This window comes from Mandrillus leucophaeus, unplaced genomic scaffold, assembly GCF_000951045.1.
Source record: "Mandrillus leucophaeus isolate KB7577 unplaced genomic scaffold, Mleu.le_1.0 Scaffold289, whole genome shotgun sequence".
Classification (NCBI taxonomy): Eukaryota; Metazoa; Chordata; class Mammalia; order Primates; family Cercopithecidae; genus Mandrillus; species Mandrillus leucophaeus.
The window spans coordinates 1,205,997-1,224,434 of NW_012103020.1; the positions used below are offsets into that span (position 1 = coordinate 1,205,997).

At 36.2% G+C, this 18,438-nt stretch overlaps 1 protein-coding gene across 1 annotated transcript in view; it reads right to left on the bottom strand.

Moving 5' to 3' along the window:
* Positions 1-4,862: 4,862 nt before the first annotated feature.
* Positions 4,863-18,438, bottom strand: part of NAA15 (N(alpha)-acetyltransferase 15, NatA auxiliary subunit) — an 89,855-nt gene continuing 76,279 nt past the window's right edge. Inside the window, exons 17-20 of the mRNA XM_011985641.1 lie at positions 16,571-16,669; positions 10,481-10,627; positions 9,259-9,356; positions 4,863-7,615 (exon numbers count right to left, since the gene is read on the bottom strand). Of these exons, the coding sequence (XP_011841031.1) occupies positions 7,415-7,615; positions 9,259-9,356; positions 10,481-10,627; positions 16,571-16,669 (545 nt within the window). The 3' untranslated portion in view covers positions 4,863-7,414. The remainder of the gene's footprint in view (positions 7,616-9,258; positions 9,357-10,480; positions 10,628-16,570; positions 16,670-18,438) is intronic.

An 18,438-nucleotide genomic window follows, 5' to 3' on the forward strand; every position in this document is an offset into this window, starting at 1 on the left:
ACCACTGCACTCCAGCCTGGCGACAGAGCGCGAGACTCCATCTCTCCATCTCAAAAAAAAAAAAAAAAGAATAATCAAGTATCACATTGACAAACAGAAAGGAACCTTTTATAAACATAATGACATTGTGCAGATGTTGTGGTAATCACTTTATATACAGTATATTATCCTTCCAACAGCTGTATGACCTATAAATTCTTAGTATCTTGTCTAAGGGACCTGAGCCAGGATTTAAACCTAGCTCTGTCTGACCTAAAAGCTTATTTTTAACTATATTATACTACTGTTGTACCAAAGCACTGAGTATTTATACCAGGTATTTAGCAGCTAAGTCACAAGGATCAAAGAAAAGTAACTAAAGCATAAGGCAAGGCACCTATGTGCAGACTAAAACATGTAGACCTCCCAGTTTATAAAATTATAGAAAACCATCAATGTCTATAAACTCAAGAATGGCGATCAACAGTATCAACATAGCCTGACTCATTATCAAATATTCTTTAATGAGTAAGAAACAAACTAGATTGGATAGATTTGGGAGTTCTATCCAGAATGTTATTTCAACAAATCTCATAAGGTAAATTTTAGCTTGACATATGATTCTGTAGCAAATAAATCTCCTTCCCAGGTTTGACACTACAGGCCAACATGTTCAGCTTGAATTCTGTCTGTCCCAGAATTATGGATCCTTTCACGTGTAAGATTTGTAACAGTAATTCATTCATTTATGGAAAATGCAGTCTTGTAGGGATAGCAAGAGAAGACGTATTTGGGGGTTAGGTATGTTTGTATTTTCAGAGAGTAGTATCTACCACTGATCCTTATTTAAAAGCCTGCTGACTCGTTGCCTTGCTCTGATACTCACTTAAAAACCTAAGCATCTATCTATGACAACTATTATTATTATCATTTTTTCAGACAGTTTCACTCCTGTTGCCCAGGCTGGAGTGCATTGGCGCGATCTCGGCTTACTGCAACCTCCACCTCCCAGGTCCTGCCTCAGCCTCCTCAGTAGCTGGGATTACAGGCATGCACCACCACGCTTTTAGTAGAGACAGGGTTTCTCCATGTTGGTCAGGCTGGTCTCAAACTCCTGACCTCAGGCCTTGACGCCCGCCTTGGCCTCCCAAAGTATTGGGATTACAGGCATGAGTCATTGTACCTGGCCCCTCAGTCCTCTGATCTTTTTGAGGAGAAAAACCAATAGTATAAAGCATTTTTTAACTACTTCTTCATCAGACAATAGTTCTCAATTTTAGATGTACCTTAGAATCACTGGGGAAGGGAGGAAAGGAAGTAGAGGAGGGGAGGAAAAGAGAGGACAGAAAATAAAGGAGGACCAATGCGTAGTCCTGACTCCAGATCATTTAAGTCAGAATCTTTGCTGGTGAGCCTGGGCATTAAGATTTGTTTTCTACAGTTCACTCAGATTCTAATACACAACCAATGTTAAATTGATGACTTAAAGGATTCAATTGCCTAGCCTCAGTAGAGATTAACTGTGGGTCACAGCTATTTGTTGTGATGGACACTGTGAGCCAAGTGTCCAGAAAGAATCATAGCATATCCCTACCTTTTGTCTTCTTATTTGTAATGATTAAAAGTGGAGATACTGGGCTACGAAAAACAGAGCCTTCTAGTAGGTGTGTATGTTACCAGTATTCTTACACTGTCTGAAAGATGAAAAACTGAGTGACAATCCTTGTAGTAACTTAATTCCAATGGCATGATGTTACCTGGGTGGCTGGTTGCTAAAGACATAAAGGATGAGTAGATTCACTGCCAACCAATGCTACAATGAACAGGCAACTGAGAAATTTAGAGGATGGTCCTTCCAGGCATCCATTCACAGCCATTCCTCTGACAAACTATAGGAAAAAAGCAAAATTTAGATGTGAGAAATATATTCCTAGCATATATACACGATAATGGATTGATAGTATTTTGAAGGAATTCCTTAAGAACAACAGAGAAGGACAAGAAGATGAACGGGAATATTCTACATCAACAGATAAAGGATAAAAAATTGTGGCCTTGGCAGGTGACCTAAAAGTTAATAGTCTTTTACAGCTATTATACAATCTGTATATACTGTCGTAGTCGCTATACCTTTATACCACAATGTACCCAGGATAAACCCTTAAGATTTCATACATCATATTAAAAATGGATGAGTCTGAAACATTTAATTTCATATCATAAATGGATATTTTTCTCAAATAAAAAGCATTCTGGCAGGTGAATGAAAAATGTGACATGAAATGGAATGCTTGAAATACCAAGTAGACTTTTAACTAAAACTGTTTATAAAAAGGTGTAAGTGAAGTAATTGGCTTATTCTTAGGTCCTTTTCTATGAACTCCCGAACAAATGTTAGTTGTACAATAATGCTAGTTAAATACGTTTGTAAATACTTTTATTGTGAATGCATAGTAAATGTATTAAGTCACTGAAGGAATGAATTAGTATTTAGTACTCCAGAGTTCAGAACTTGAAAGGAAAGGGAAGAATCTAAGAGACAGGTTTATTATCTACTTCTTTAAATGGTTCCCTTTTCATTTTTAAAGATATCAAGTGACAGCATGATTACTTGAAGGCAAATAAGTAGTTCGAAAAGAGATGAGAAGTGGCAGCCAATTTAATTTTTCACTACTGATAAAGAAATATCAGATAGCTTTGGAAGATCACTTTAGAAAGAAACCAGTTCCTATCCCATTTGTGATAAGGCATTAAGCACGGGACAATGAACTTGGTAAGCTTGCAGATCAAAGTAAACAAGCAGTACTTATAAAAGCCCAAAGTTGGGAAACCATGGTAGATTGGGAAGACAGCCATAGAATAAGAGACGCTTCTTGTTTTTGTTACACAATGCACGGTAACTAAATTAGAAGATAAATGTAATTATTAGCAGAAAACAAGCCTCGGGATCCAGAACACACTCCAAAAATCCCTTCACTTCCTACCTTGTTTCTAATTGAGAGGGTAATTTGTACTTATTGAGACCTAGTTGAAGATTTAGCAACAGCAGGAACCTTTATATCACAGAGAAAATTTTCCATCACATCTTCACCACCAAGAACTTTTTTTCAGTTGGGAAGAATTATACCACTTTTATTAGATAATGCAGACCCTTAAACTAGGGACAAAGGCCTAATTTTTAAAATTTAAGAACCACAGTCTAGTTTTATTAGATTGCCGAGTATCAACTTTACTTTTGGTATAAGCACCCTTGAATCAAAGTCTATATTTTGGTTTTGGCACATAGAATTTAAGACTACAAGTTAGTAAAAGTTCTAATTTATATAGTACCAGTTTTTTTCTTTCTTCTGGTTACAATCCCAAGACAGCATTGTTTCAAAGGCAACTGGATAAACTGAGGCGCTAGAAATTTTTAGATCTTCTTTCCTATAATATGCTGCTCCCTCTCCCTACTTTTAATATATCTTCATAAAAGGGGGTGTGTCCTAAGCTGGGCATGGTAGCTTGTTCCTATAATCGCAGCTGTTCAGGAGGCTGAGGTGGGAGGATTGCTTGAAGCCAGGAGTTCACAATCAATAAGCCTGGCCAACATAGTGAGATCCCGTCTCTATAACAAAACATCAACAACAAAAGAGGGGGTGTGTCCTGATGGAGGCAGCTGGTTTGAATATACTATATAACCAACATGGCACATAAAAGATACTCTTCTGATTTATTAAAACAGCATTATTGGCTGGGTGCCATGGCTCACACCTGTAATCCCAGCACCTTGGGAAGCCGAGGTGGGCGGATCACCTGAAGTCGGGAGTTCGAGATCAGCCTGACCAACAGGGAGAAACCTTGTCTCTACTTAAAATACAAAATTAGCCGGGCATGGTGACGCATGCCTGTAGCCCCAGCTACTCTGGAGGCTGAGGCAGGAGAATCATTTGAACCTGGGATGCAGAGGTTGTGGTGAGCCGAGATCGCGCCATTGCACTCCAGCCTGGGCAGCAAGAGCGAAACTCCGTCTCAAAAACAAAACAAAACAAAAATACCAGCATTATTTTCTCCAGAACCTCCTGCACATTACCAATATTTTAATTTCAACATCCATCTCAGATTGCATACTGAAAGGTAAAAGTGCAATTCAGTAATCTTTTCCAAAAATGTTTTATTGCTACAGGTTGAAATTTTTCAACCATCAAAATTAGAACAAAATTTAAGTTTCTGCTCACTATGGTTTAACACAGCCATTTCATGGGACTTTGTTTTTAATGTAGGTTGGTAGTATAGTTCAGCAAAGTTTAGATGATAGCAGAATGGTATCTTGAAACTTTGTCTATAATTTAAAGAAGTGGGGCATGAGCTGTAATAGAAAGACTGCCTTCTATCTGAAAGGTCAGTCTTTGAATTCTCAAAGATTCATTTCAAAATTTAAGGCTTTAATTATCTGACACCAGTATACACCTATCTTGCAACAAAGTCCAATATTTGATGTTACAGCTTTTCGCAAATACTATACATGGTAACTGAAATATTCTTAGAAATTGTACAAAAGACTTCCCTGAACTTATCACAACCTACCTGAATCTGGACCACACTTTTTTTTTTATCTCTTCATAAAGTCACAGCTTTCATTTCACAGCTCTAATAGCAATACAACATGGGAATACAAACAACACTGTGAAAAACAAGGGCCTGATAAAGCCCACAGCAAAGCTATTCACTAATATTGGCATTACCTTTAGCCATGCTATTAGAGATCACACTTTATTTTTGTGCATAATAAATAAGATACAGAAAAATGTTGAAAATATATGACTCAACTATCTAATTAAAGCTGAGTAAACTAACCTAGTTAGATTTTAGTTTTTCAACGAGAAATGACAAGAGTAGCTGAATATAAAGAAAAACAAAAAGAACTTTACTTTCCTATGTTAATACAGGTCAAGAGACCCTTTCTTCTCAAAAGGGTTGGTAACACCAGTTCTTAGCAATAAACATAAGGCACTTGTTTAGATTACAACATCACTCCATTTTTTCCACTTGTTTTTCTAACCCTGTTTTTTCCCCACAGTATCATTTGAAATTAATAGGATGAATGAGGCAAATGAGAGACGATCCAGTTGATACTACTCAGAGCAAGATAGTACAGTACAGTGTTTCAGGGGTGATGTCTGGACATAAAATGAACCCAGTCAAGGTCCTCTGACACCAATGTATCCACTATCAAGTAAACCTGAAAGAAAATAAAAGATTTATTCAATAGTTCCAGTAAAATTGGGTTGGAATACAATATACATGTTAGGAATTTAGCTCCTCACGGGTGGCATCTGCATCTTAAGAGTTCTGAGTACTTATGAATATTCATTCTGAGACAATCTACATCATTTGAACATTGTCAAGACAAATAGATGAATTTCATTTCAATATACAGTAGAGTTTAAACAAAATTCACACATACACCCCCTATTATATGGCTGGTACCTCCTCCAAACACCTCATTAGTGGCAGAGGTAGGACTAGTGTTCTTTCCCAACAATAAAAACTTCAGTTGCCACTCATAGGAGTTGAAAAAAAGTTTTTGTTTTTTTGCCATCTGTTAAGATGTTCCTGAGACAGGGCCAGTTAATAAAACATAACAAAGCACTGGAGTTCAGTTTGTACTTCTCTTTACATCACTACTGAACTGTTAGACTGGGATGTGGAATGCAGGTTATGTACTATGAAAGGTTGATTGTAGCACAACTGTTCAGTCAGTAAAAGGTCTTCGGCAAATTCCCTTTAGAGTATACTTTCTATAAACTACATGTTCCACAAAAAGGTCAATTATATATACAATTGATTCATTTTACTTAATCTTATTTGCTCAGATCCTGCAAATGCAATGAGAATATTAAGCCTGAGGCTAGTTCTCAGTGTATAGGTTTAACAAATTAAGGCTCATTTTCCCAATCAAAATAGTTTTTAGTTTTCCTTTTAAATTATTAGTTACATTCATAGTACCTGCCACCATCCTTGCCTTCAATGAAATCTTAATGCAGGAGCAGCATTCTACTTCATTATAGAATTTCCCTGACACCAGCACTTAGCCCCTTCTAAAAAGTTCCCATCTGCACTAGCCTTACAGCATTATTACATTGCCTCTGGCTTGCACCTCTGTTTCCACCTGTGTATTTCACAGAAGCCCAACACAGATTAGTTGAAATATTCACACAACTGTTTTTCAAAACAATTTATTGCATCATATTTGGTACCTTATGTTTGACAACAAAAAGGAAATTACATCTGTAACTGCAAGAAAAAGAAGCTGGTCTGTTATTTGAAAAAAAAAAAAAAAAAATCTTGGGCCCTTTAAAAATTACAAAGTCTTGGGCTTGCCTGAAACGACTGAGCAAGAAATATATTCTTAGAAATGTAGGGCTTCAAGTATTACAAACCTGTGACACTGTGGAAAAATTCCAGAGGTATCTAAACTGCAGCACTTTTTTTTCTGCATATCGTGAACAAGGCCTGCTGAGGTTTTTAACTATTAGTCTTTTGATCAGTCATAGAATGGTAGTCAGGAGTTCTGCTGTTTAACTTCAAGCCATGGTAGATTTTCCTTTTTTCACTCTTGGGTGAAAAATTCATGCTTGCTAATTAGTTGGTGCCACATCACAGTGCATTTGGTTCTTGCATTACAGTTTTAACAAGTTTGGCCAAACAATGCTGAAAGGTTTGCATTGTTGTTTTAGTTCTTCAAGTTTTAGTTAAAATTGAGACTGTTACAACTGGTTCCTTCAGTTAAAAACTGTGGTACAAGAACACCAAACTGATCATGTACAGTGAATTTTGGAAACACAAGCGTACTGAACACCTTATAGGTTTCTTATAATTTTGCTTGGTATCTATATGTCCCAGTTTCTACAACATCAAGCATCTGTTGTAGGTTTCTCTGTAAATAGTGATTCACATTGCATACTTCCTATGGTCAGAATCAACCCCGTAACAAAATCAGTCAGATGCTAAAGCCCCAACAACTCTTTGTGCTCAGTGAAAGAATCCAGTGCTAAAACAGCATTTATGCTGTCTGAGATATAGTAAAATCTCACAAGACAAATTTAAAGTAATATTTCTGCCACACACCTGCTTTGTTAGCTGTAACAGCCTCCAGATTTTATATAAATTAGTTTAAAAACATGGGTGGGTGGGTAGGAATAGGATAAGGTATCTTTTTTAACCACTCAATTTTAGCAGCTTTAATTTTTTAAGAAACTGAACCTCTATCCTGTAATGTTAGATATTTTATATATACTTTTTCAGCAGGATAAAAAACGTAAAACACTATTTGAAGGCAAGAACATTTACTCCTCTCATTCTGTGTAAGTTAGAGCAATGCAGCAGGTGCGTGACAAAAATATTATATACTAGATATGGTCCAAAGTCATTCCATTTGCTTGTTTAGTGATGTTCAAATTTCATTGGCCAGTTCTTCAGCTTCTGCAGAACTATCTCCATTAACTGTGATCTTCATATCCTCTTCATATCCAGGAGGCATGAAAGCCAAAGCATAAGGAAAAAGCTTATGACAATTTGCTCTATAAACTTCAGCAGCTTCTTTACAGTCTCCTAGGCTACCATCACACAAGGCTTCCAATACCTCCATACATGTCTAAGGAAAGAAAACAAGTCATGTTATAACTGGTCAAAAAAAGGTTCTTACTGTGAATTTATTAGACATTTCAACAGCAAGAGATTTCTAAAATAAGAAATAAATACACATATTTAGCTATTTAATCCTGGATATACATTCTATTAGAATGTTCTTCAAGGGCTAATTTAACCATTTCTCCAGAATTGCAGGATTTATACAAAAGGCTAAGCAGGGATGACTGTAGAAACCGGAATGGGACTATGGTGAGGCAAGCAAGGTATACAGGGTGCTATATTTAAAAAGGCGCTCACTCTCAGCATGTGAATGACCTTAGGCAGCAATCTTACCTCAGCCTAGCCTGGCCCTGGGTATAAACATCTAGATTTACAATGCCAATATCAATTACTGCACGTATGCCTTTTAATATTTTTGAAAGCTTGGAACCAGCCAGCAAACTCAAACACTGTATTCAACCTTGTGTTCAAATTAAAGAGCATCTTAAGGCACATCCAATAACTAAGCAGAAAAGAATGTCTCAAACATGAAATGATTATTTGCAAGAAAAATTAGTTCATGAAAACGAGTAATTCTTTCAACCAAACCCCTAAGTAAGTCTGCTTCTTATCTTTTTTGTTGATTCATGTTGACTTGCATTTCTCATATTTGCTTTCTTAATATTTTCACTTAGAAAATGCTACTTAGTTTCCAGATACAAAAATCCCTACAAACTTTGCCAGGTTACAAAGCAACTTAAATCCAGGTTACAAAGGACCTAGGTTAGAACTTTAAATCCAGGTTCTAATCTAAATGGTACAACTAACAAGTCTAACTTTTCTTTCTTAAAGATACTGCCTTCAATTTGCTATTATATGAATATATTAATAACTGTCTTTCAGCATATACATGTTTATCTGGCAAATTATAACATGAGGTAGCTATCCATTTGTTTCTAGTTTAAACTACAGTATTTTACAATATACCCATATTAACTTTTATTTAACTTAATCTCATATTGTATTACAAGTTACGAAATAAGCATTTTTATTTAGCCCCTAGTAAATACATCTTTCTTTATTTTGAGAAAGGGTCTTGCCCTGTCGTCCATACTGGAGTACAGCGACACAATCACAGCTCACTGCAGCTCCAACCTTTCAGGTTCAAGTGATCCTCAAATCTCAGTCCCCCAAGTAGCCGGCAATACAGTGCCACCACATCGGATTTTTTTTTTAAGAGATGGGGTCTCATTATGTTGCCCTGGCTTGTCTTGAACTCATGAGCTCAAGTGATCTGCCCACTTTGGCCTACCAAAGTGCTAGGATTACAGGCCATGAACAACAACGCCTAGCCGAAATACATCTTAAACATGTTAGAATCTTCACTGAGACCACTGCTTGCTCAGAAATGCAGATATGAGGTGAAACCCAAAAATGACTATGGAATATATATATGATTTTATTAAAACATATTTCTTAAAAAGTTATTCCAAGCTACAGATGTGAAACTAGTTACTGAATACCAAGTAGCCTAAATAAATTTTAAGATAAGTTGTTTCTGATCCAGGTTCATAATGATTTAAAGAACAGTGTGTACAAATAACCAGTTATTTCTATTGGTGAAAAAAGTTCAGTATTCTTACAGAGAGATTATGAAAAACTCTTTACCTGGAGGTTTCTGTTAGTGAGAGATTCATCAAGTGTTGTTGCCAACTCTATAGCTCGCTTCTGACTAGAAGGATCTAAATAATATACCATTTTGGCAGCTAAATGAGAGGGAAATGGGAAATTTATTTCAAGGTAAAACCAACATCTTATCCTCTACTTATTTAAATATAAAAGGCAAACAAGATACATGTGCACAGAGGATGTGGCACTTTATTAGAAGAATGGGAACAACTACTTCAGACACTGTTATTCAAAAAATAATAATTCTAAGGGGATTAGCTTAACCATTCAAAGTAAGAGAATGATAGAGGTATACCACGTATATCTACCCAATAAAATAGAATGTATATGCAAAACATGCACAGTAAAGGAGACTATGAAGAAACACAAGCATTCTAGTAATACTTGTCTTTTTGTGGTGGGACCATGATAGTCTTCTTTCTGAAATAAGCAGAATAATTTGGAGGTTGGGGGACTATCCTGTCTTGACAGTGTGAGCCAAAATGCTGAATTCAGGATTCCACAAAGACATACAAAGCTGCTGGGCTTAAGCCAGGTATTTGAAAAGTACTACCTATGTGGTCCCATAAAGGTCAGATTTTGGCTCACTGGCACAGACCTTTGCCTTAGGTTTCTCACAAACTGTGAAGATAATTTCAGGTGTTTAGCATTGTCAAGTCTGATACCTACATAAGAATGAGAAATGGAAGAGGATGGTCCTATCTGAGTGAATTTTAAGACCCCAAAGATGAAAGAAGAAATTAAAGAAAACTCTACTTCATTTTATGATATACATTCAAGTTCAGTTACACTTGCTTCTTTGTAATGCCAATGCTGAACCAGAAGAGGCTACTGACCTTGATCTGTAGTCATTATTTTGCCGTAAGAAATTTAAAAATGTATAGAAAGCGTGTGTGTGTGTGTGTGTGTGTGTTTGTTTTGCTTTGAAGCAGGGTCTCATTATGTTGCCCAGACTGGTCTCAAACTCCTGGGCTCAAGTGATCCTTCTGCCTCAGCCTCCTGAGTAGCTGGGACTACCAGTATGTGCCACTGTACCCAGCTTAGGAAGCTTATTTAAGCTGCCTGTTTTCATAGGATCACAATGTAACATATACACATTGCCACTTCCATTCTAAAAATGTGTACCTTATATTATTGTTGATTCATTAAAATTACTGAAGTTGTTTTAGAAGGCTAAGAAAGGATAAAATAAAGTGATTACCTGATAATCTGTGTGGCAATGAATCAGAATTCCTTTTCAGAAAAGTTTCATTAAAATTCTTTGGATTCGTTGCTCCAAAAAGACGATTCATTTCTTGTTTTAATACTGTTCTAACTGTATCCGGTAAATCTTTACTTTCACACACTGCTGAATAAATTAAAAATAAAATCTTAGCAGTTGAATACTCTGATAAAGTTTACAAAAGTTTGTTTTTGTTTATGTTTGAGACAGGGTCTTGCTCTATCACCCAGGCTGGAGTACAGTGGCACAACCATGGCTCACTGTAGCCTCAACCTTCCAGGCTCATGCAATCCTCCCACTTCAGCCCCCCAAGTAGCTTGGACTTCAGGTGTGCACCACCACGCCAGGCCTGTAGGAGTTAAATTACTTAATGATGAAGCCAATGAAACACGGCAATTATATACAAAAACAATCTACTGATAATTTAACATTTGCAAAAAGAGCTTACCTATATAAATCGACTGATTGATTGAGACAGACAAGGTTTTACTGCCACCTAAGCTGGAGTGCAGTGGCACAATCATGCCTCACTGCAGCCTGAACCTCCCACGCTTCAGTGATCTGCCCACCTCAGCCTCCTGAGAAGCTGGAACCACAGGTGCAAGCTACCATGTCCAGATAACTTTTCTATTTTTTTGTAGAGATGGGGTTTCACCACGTTGCCCAGGCTGGTCTCAAAACTCCTGGGCTCAAGAGATCTGTTTGCCTTGGCCTCCCCAAGTGTTGGGATTGTTGGGCATGAGCCATCATGCCCAGCAATATACATTTAAAAGAATATATGTCAGCAGAACAATCTAGTGTTCTAAAGGCGTTCAAAGAATTTTATTAACACAAGATTCATTTCCAAAAAGGAACTGTAAGCAAAGTAGATGAAAAAACATGTAGTTTCACAGCCTTCTAAACCCCTAGAGCTGCCCTCCTCGACCTTAAGGTCTGCAAAGCAACAACCTACCTGGTAAATAGTATCACAGCAACTATGTAATGCTGAAGACAACAAATTTTCCTCACCCTTTCTATCTTCCTCTATACCCAAGTAAAGCACATGTGTTTCAATTAAAAACAAAACAAAATATGGTTGATGTTATTGACCTTCATTTCAGAAACTATGTATATTGAGCTATCACTATATAATAAACTCCCAACGACCACCAAAGCATTTTCCTGTTAATAAATAGGCTGGGCACGGTGGCTCACGCCTGTAATCCCAACACTTTGGGAGGCCAAGGCGGGTGGATCACTTGAGATGAGGAGTTTGAGACCAGCCTGGCCAACATGGCGAAACCCCATCTCTACTAAAAATTAAAAATTAGCCTGGCATGGCGGTGTGCGCCTGTGGTCTCAGCTACTCAGGAGGCTGAGGCAGGAGAACAGCTTGAACCTGGGAAGTGGAGGTTGCAGTGAGCCAAGCTCATGCTACTGCATTCCAGCCAGGGTGACAGAGTGAGACTCTGTCTCTAAATAAATAAATAAATAAATGCACTGTTGTCATCATATTCCCAGGCCTTGGGATTTAGAGAAAGCAGACCCTAATTCCTCTGGATTGAATCCAAGTTACGCTTTGTTTCATTATCATTTTGGTATAGAGAGTCTGGAGCTTTGAAGTTAGTAGACTTGGGTATGGATCCAGGCTTGGATAAGTCATAACCTCTCTGAACCTATTTCTTGTTCTATAAAACTGGGGTGATATCTAATCTAAAAGGTTTACAGTAAGGAAAAGCTACTGTGTAAAAGTGCTAATTATGTAATAGGGGTGTAGTCAATAAATCATAGTTACTATTTTTATCATAGTGTGAAAACATTAAGTAGATTTTCCTTATGGCTGGGAACTATGGTGATGGCTTTCAAATTTTCACTTCAGTCGGGTATTTGTACTGAGACAAATACATATTCCATATCCATACCTTATGTGAAGCAAAAGTCTCACAGAACACTTACTGTGCGTAACATATGCTGATTTTTTCTACACTATTCTATTTCGATTTTGGGTTTTTGAGTGCTGGTAATGACCCACTATCCTGCCAATGGATCATTAATCTAAGTTTAAAAAATATAATGAACTCAGTAGGAAACATCTTCTAAGTGAAATATTCTATGCATAATTATTAGTTGAATAATTCACTGACATGCTCTTTGTTGGTTAAATAGCATTTCTTCTATTATTCTATAAAACTGGGTGGTTCAAGTAAATGAGCTATAGTGAAATACTTCAGCTTAACTTATGGCTGTACTTTCAACTTGGTTTTGACAATTTATCAATACTTGTTTTTCAGTGGAGAAGCAGGAATAGAGAGAGAACAGGAAGCAAAGTTATTAAAATAGGTTACAGCCAACTGCAATGAACATTAATTATCTCAAAAAGTATGTATCTTCTGTACAATAAAAATTATTTACATGGGCCTTGTTGGTTTGCCTGAAAAGCTTTCAGGATACTTTACATGTAGAAAGTATCTGCATAGTTTGTATCATAGTTGATGAAGAGAGGGATAGGCAAGGGATTTTTATGGTTTTCATTATCTTTTTTAACTTGTTTTAATCAGATTAAACAATCTCCCAGAAAAATTAAAACTGCGGAAAAAAAAAAAAACTCTACAAAATTAGAAGCAAATAACTTCACTAATAGCTGATTCCAAAAAGTTTGAGGCCTACTAATTTTCTCCTAAACTTTTCTGGATATTTTCCTGGAAATTACAGTTCCAGACAACTAGAATTGTAACTTCCAGGAAAATATCAATTACAAAAAGGATAAAAAAATTCTACTGCAGTAAAACCCAGAATGTCCTATGGAATTCTGTGTAATGAAATTTTACGTGTACCTTTAAGAAAATGTCACAGATTATCAGATGTCCATTTACTGCTAAAGACTAGTGGACAGGGGAGAAAAACTCTAAAAAGCCTTTGAATGTGATAAAACTGACAAAAAACATCAAGGCCTCAGGAAAGTATAAAATCCCCTACTAACTCAATTACCTTCCACGAAAGAGTAATAAGTCTTGGGAATCAAGGAAAATAACTGATGGGCGAAAAGAGGAATAAAACCTTTTCTAAGGCACTTTTGATTTAGGTCTTTTGACATCTTAAACTGGAATGTTTGGTTCATGCTATTAGCTTATTAACAGAACGAATAAATTAAGCAAGCACCAATGGTTAAAACACACAATGAAAAGGTGGCTGATTCTTAGCAAAAGGGACTGTGCAGGGTTCTCAGGCTAGCTAGCATTGTCAATAATTTGGGTAGAAAATGTTCTTATTTTGTGTGAGGTAATGACTGTTCACTACTAGGTTACAGCACAACCTAGTAAGTGATTACAACTCAAAATGGCAAAATAAATGAGAAAATTAAACAAAGCTTAAAAAAATAAAAAATTTAATTAATAATTTAATAAGTATTAAACAAGGTTTAAATAATAAACAATAAATTAGATTATTAAAGAAGGTTGGAGGAGAGATACATAAGTATAAAAAAAACTGTGCAGATAAAAGAAAAATGAGTTTAAGACCTAAGTTTCACTGTAGATCAATGCAGCCAGTGCTAATTTTAAAAGCACTTAGGAGAATATAAACATTTAAGAAAATAATAAGACAAATAGAATATATAAGCGCCTATCTTTTACTTAGCACTGACCAGAAATATAATTTAATTGTTTTAAGTCCTAAAACTTTAAAATTTAAAATCATAAAAAAACTTTCAAAGGGTATTAAATCATTCTCATAATAAGACAAAGACAGTGCTCCTATATGGTAAATAATTGCATGTGGCATTTAGTAATAACATTGTTTTAAACCAACATATTCTAGAGATTTGGAGGGTGCCAGTAACCATGCTAAAATCCACATTCATTCAGCAAAGTTTCCACAACTGATGAAATAGGTGTGGAGGCACTGTTTTCCTCCATACTCTCCAGAAAGGTGTCTGTGAGGGTTTCTTTGTAAAGAAGCAGTTACAACAGTGTATCTTAACATGACAAATGTATTCCTGAAAATTTACTTCTAAATTAAATATTTTTTTAAAGTACCAAATATTTTAGTTAAAGAAACCCTTGGGGTATAACAAATATGCTACTATTTGGATATCTGTATTTTCACATATGCCTTTATTTTCGAAAAAGGCAATGAAGCGGTCTACCCAACTTCTTAAAGGCCTTTAAGAGACAGCTCTTTACCACTGCAAATAATCACAACCTAATTTCATTGCCTAAAGTCAGTCAAAATTAGATCACTTTGTAAAGTGATGATTTCAGCTGAACACATAGAGCAATGGGAATAGCCAGTATAGATACTCAGTAGTTCTAACTATTAATCATTCTATGCCCATGTGTATTTTAATTTTCAGAAACCAACTGTTGAAAGAAAACACTCATGTTAATCAATCTACATACTGATTATAAGCAAATACATTTAAATACGTCACTTTACATTTGTATTTCCAAAGAAAGTATCTAACTCAAAAGGATTTAGGTTATTTTACTACCTTTCAGGAAAACATGTATAAAGTATATAACAATGTGTATGTTATTTTTGAAAATGCTTCATTTTGAAAATACTTTACATATACTCCATCTTAACTGAGAATAAATTTAAACTATTATTTATATCCTTAATTTTCTGACCCATGATTGCAAAGTTATTTTTTATACTCCCCTCCCCAAAAAAAACTAAAGAGAAACAAACTACTAAATACAGCAATTCTCTCTTTTACTTTCTATAATATGGTTATATTATTACTTTCATAATTTTTTAAAATTGAGGAAAAATACTTCTACAATTCAGTTTTTGTAACACAAATTAGTTTTTGGACAAGTGTAAGTATAATTTAAGTCTAATCTTTCTTGAAAGTCAAAACGATGTTTTTTTTTGTTTGTTTGTTTTTTGTTTTTGAGACGGAGTCTCACTCTGTTGCCCAGGCTGGAGTGCAGTAGCGTGATCTCAGCTCACTGCCACCTCCGCCTCGAAGGTTCAAGCGATTCTCCTGCCTCATCCTCCTGAACAGCTGGGACTACAGGCATGTGCCACCATGGCTGGCTAATTTTTGTATTTTTTGGTAGAGACGGGGGTTCGCTATGTTGGCCAGACTGGCCTCGAACTCCTGACCTCAAGTGATCCGCCCACCTCAACCTCCCAAAATGCTGGGATTACAGGTGTGAGCCACTGCACCTGGCCAAAATGATGTTCTAAATTGGGATAATTTAGCATTTTTTTGGTGATTGGGATGCCTGATTTAATTTCCTCAGTTTTAAATGTATGGAGTTGGCAATGAGATAGTTAATATTATTTCCAAATTCTATAGATTATTCTGTTAAAGGTTCTATTTCTCCCCCACCAGTCACTTAAAAATCCAAACAATAACAATACGACCTGACTACAGGAGTACTTTATTATAAATTTACAGTTTTTACAGTAGAAAAAACAATATGAAGATGTGGGCTGTAGTCACTGTTGTGTTACTTTCTATCTATGACACCTAGAATAAGTCATCTTTTAAGGTCTCAGATTTTTCCCACTGTGAAATGAGAGACAATTACTGTAACATTCTACCATTCAGGGTCTAAAATTCTGTAGTTCTACTTTACAGTAAAACTAATATAAAACTAATTGATCTGATTGCCAAAATATTTGAAGACACAGATAATTGTTTTAAAGTAACAAAAAGGTTTATGACTTGGATTGTGCTAAGAAAATATAATTCATGCAAATTCAGATCTACAATACAGATAAATAAGGGGAAAACAGTCCATTTCAAAGAGATTCTTCAATTTTAAAACAATTTACTAAGAAGTTTTACATAACGAAATATGGTTCAAAATTTCAACTTACATGTAACTTTTTAGAAACAGAAACAAAGATGATTCTCAAATATCTGGACTGAATAATTCTATGTCAAAATCAGGTAATACTTGTATCCTTAAAATAAAAACATTCATCATAAAGAAAACAGCTCTGCTTTTCCCTTAGCTAATTTAATATGCGACAGCTTTAAAATCATTTGGTTTATGATAAACTTGTACAGACCACTTATACCATCACTATCAACCACTGTATCAAATACTTAAGTAATGGAAAACAAAAACATACCAGTACTAAAGAGACGAATCATACACTCATGAAGCCAGGGATGACTAGAATCAATAGCAAATGCCCTCTTTACTGATTGTAGCATCAAAAGAAACTTTTCTATAAAAAGAGAAAGTAAGATATATTTTGATCATTGGATAAGAGGCCTCCTTTGGAGGGCCAAGATTTCACAAATAGAAAAAGTAAATTTAGAGTCAATCACATCAGAACCACAAACATGATTGAGGCAAACGATTTTCCTCAAATTTAGCAACATTAGTTAATATTTTTCACATAACATTCTTTAAGAAAAAGGGTTTTGTGAAATGTAGAAAATTTAGGTGGCATTTAGCAATATTTAATGACATATAAGCAAAGAAAATTTGAAGTGCCTTCATTTCCTAACCTCCTTAATTTCTTTCTTTTTTTTTTTTTTTTTTTTTTTGAGACGGAGTCTCGCTCTGTTGCCCAGGCTGGAGTGCGGTGGCGCAATCTCCACTCACTGCAAGCTCCGCCTCCCGGGTTCACACCATTCTCCTGCCTCAGCCTCCTGTGTGGCTGGGGCTACAGGCGCCCGCCACCGCGCCCGGCTAATTTTTGTATTTTTAGTAGAGACAGGGTTTCACCGTGTTAGCCAGGATGGTCTCGATCTTCTGACCTCGTGATCCGCCCATCTCGGCCTCCCAAAGTGCTGGGATTACAGGCGTGAGCCACCGCGCCTGGCCCTTAATTTCAAAATAAAGCAACCTTTCCCACTACTTAGAAAATTCCATTGTGTATATTTGAAGGTGTTCTTTTATTTTGTGACAAGTGAAACAGCTTCCCTTCTGTTTTGACTGTTCCTCCTCCTGTCAATTCGTGACTCCTCCTTTCTCCTCTAAAGGTAGAATAGTTACCAAGGTTGTATTTACAGTCATTCTCTGATCTTTCCCTATGCTATCCCCACTCCCATTCCCTGTATTTCCCAAGATTCAGTAGTATCTCCACCTGTTATATGGAAATTTGCACTTGAATACCAGTCCACTTCCAAGTTTTATCTATAACCACCTCTTTGATAAAACTTTCCTAATTTGGTACCATTTTCCCAATATCAAAGTTCAAAACCCCAGTCTCTTCTCCTAATGCCCTTTCCCTTGTCCCCAGTACTAAAAAAGCCAAAAATACGGTCATGCCTTTGTCATTACCAATTCACACAACTGCAGTGGGTTCCCAATGCTGGGGTCCTTTAGAGCTTAGGACACAGCCAAGAAGCCAACTGAATGGGGCTTCAGATTGCCCTTCCCTACTTTAAGTAGAGCAGCTTTTGAATTTTATAATTTGGGGTTCCATTTAAGAATTTTTTTTAAAGGGGGAGTTGTATTAACTGTTAAAAGTTTGAAAATTATTGGACTATTTATTAAACTTATTTTCCACATTATAACATAGTAATTGTGGGAAGTAAAAAATACAGTAAATATTTTAATCACTCGAAATTCTATCAAGAGACAATTTGTTATCTTTTGATCTATTTCTTTCCAGCCACTTCTATATTAAGCACCTATGTAAATATATTAATAAAATTTCAATTTATAGGTAGTTCTGTATCCTATTTTGGAATAATATAGCAACTTTTCCCCAACATCATTTACTTCTGATAAACATGACCTTTTATTTTTTTTTGAGACAGAGTCTCACTCTGTTGTCCAGGCTGGGGTGCAGTGGCCGGATCTCAGCTCACTGCAAGCTCTACCTCCCGGGTTTACGCTATTCTCCTGCCTCAGCCTCCCAAGTAGCTGGGACTACAGGTGCCCAACACCTTGTCCGGCTAGTTTTTTGTATTTTTTAGTAGAGACGGGGTTTCACCGTGTTAGCCAGGATGGTCTCAATCTCCTGACCTCGTGATCCGCCCA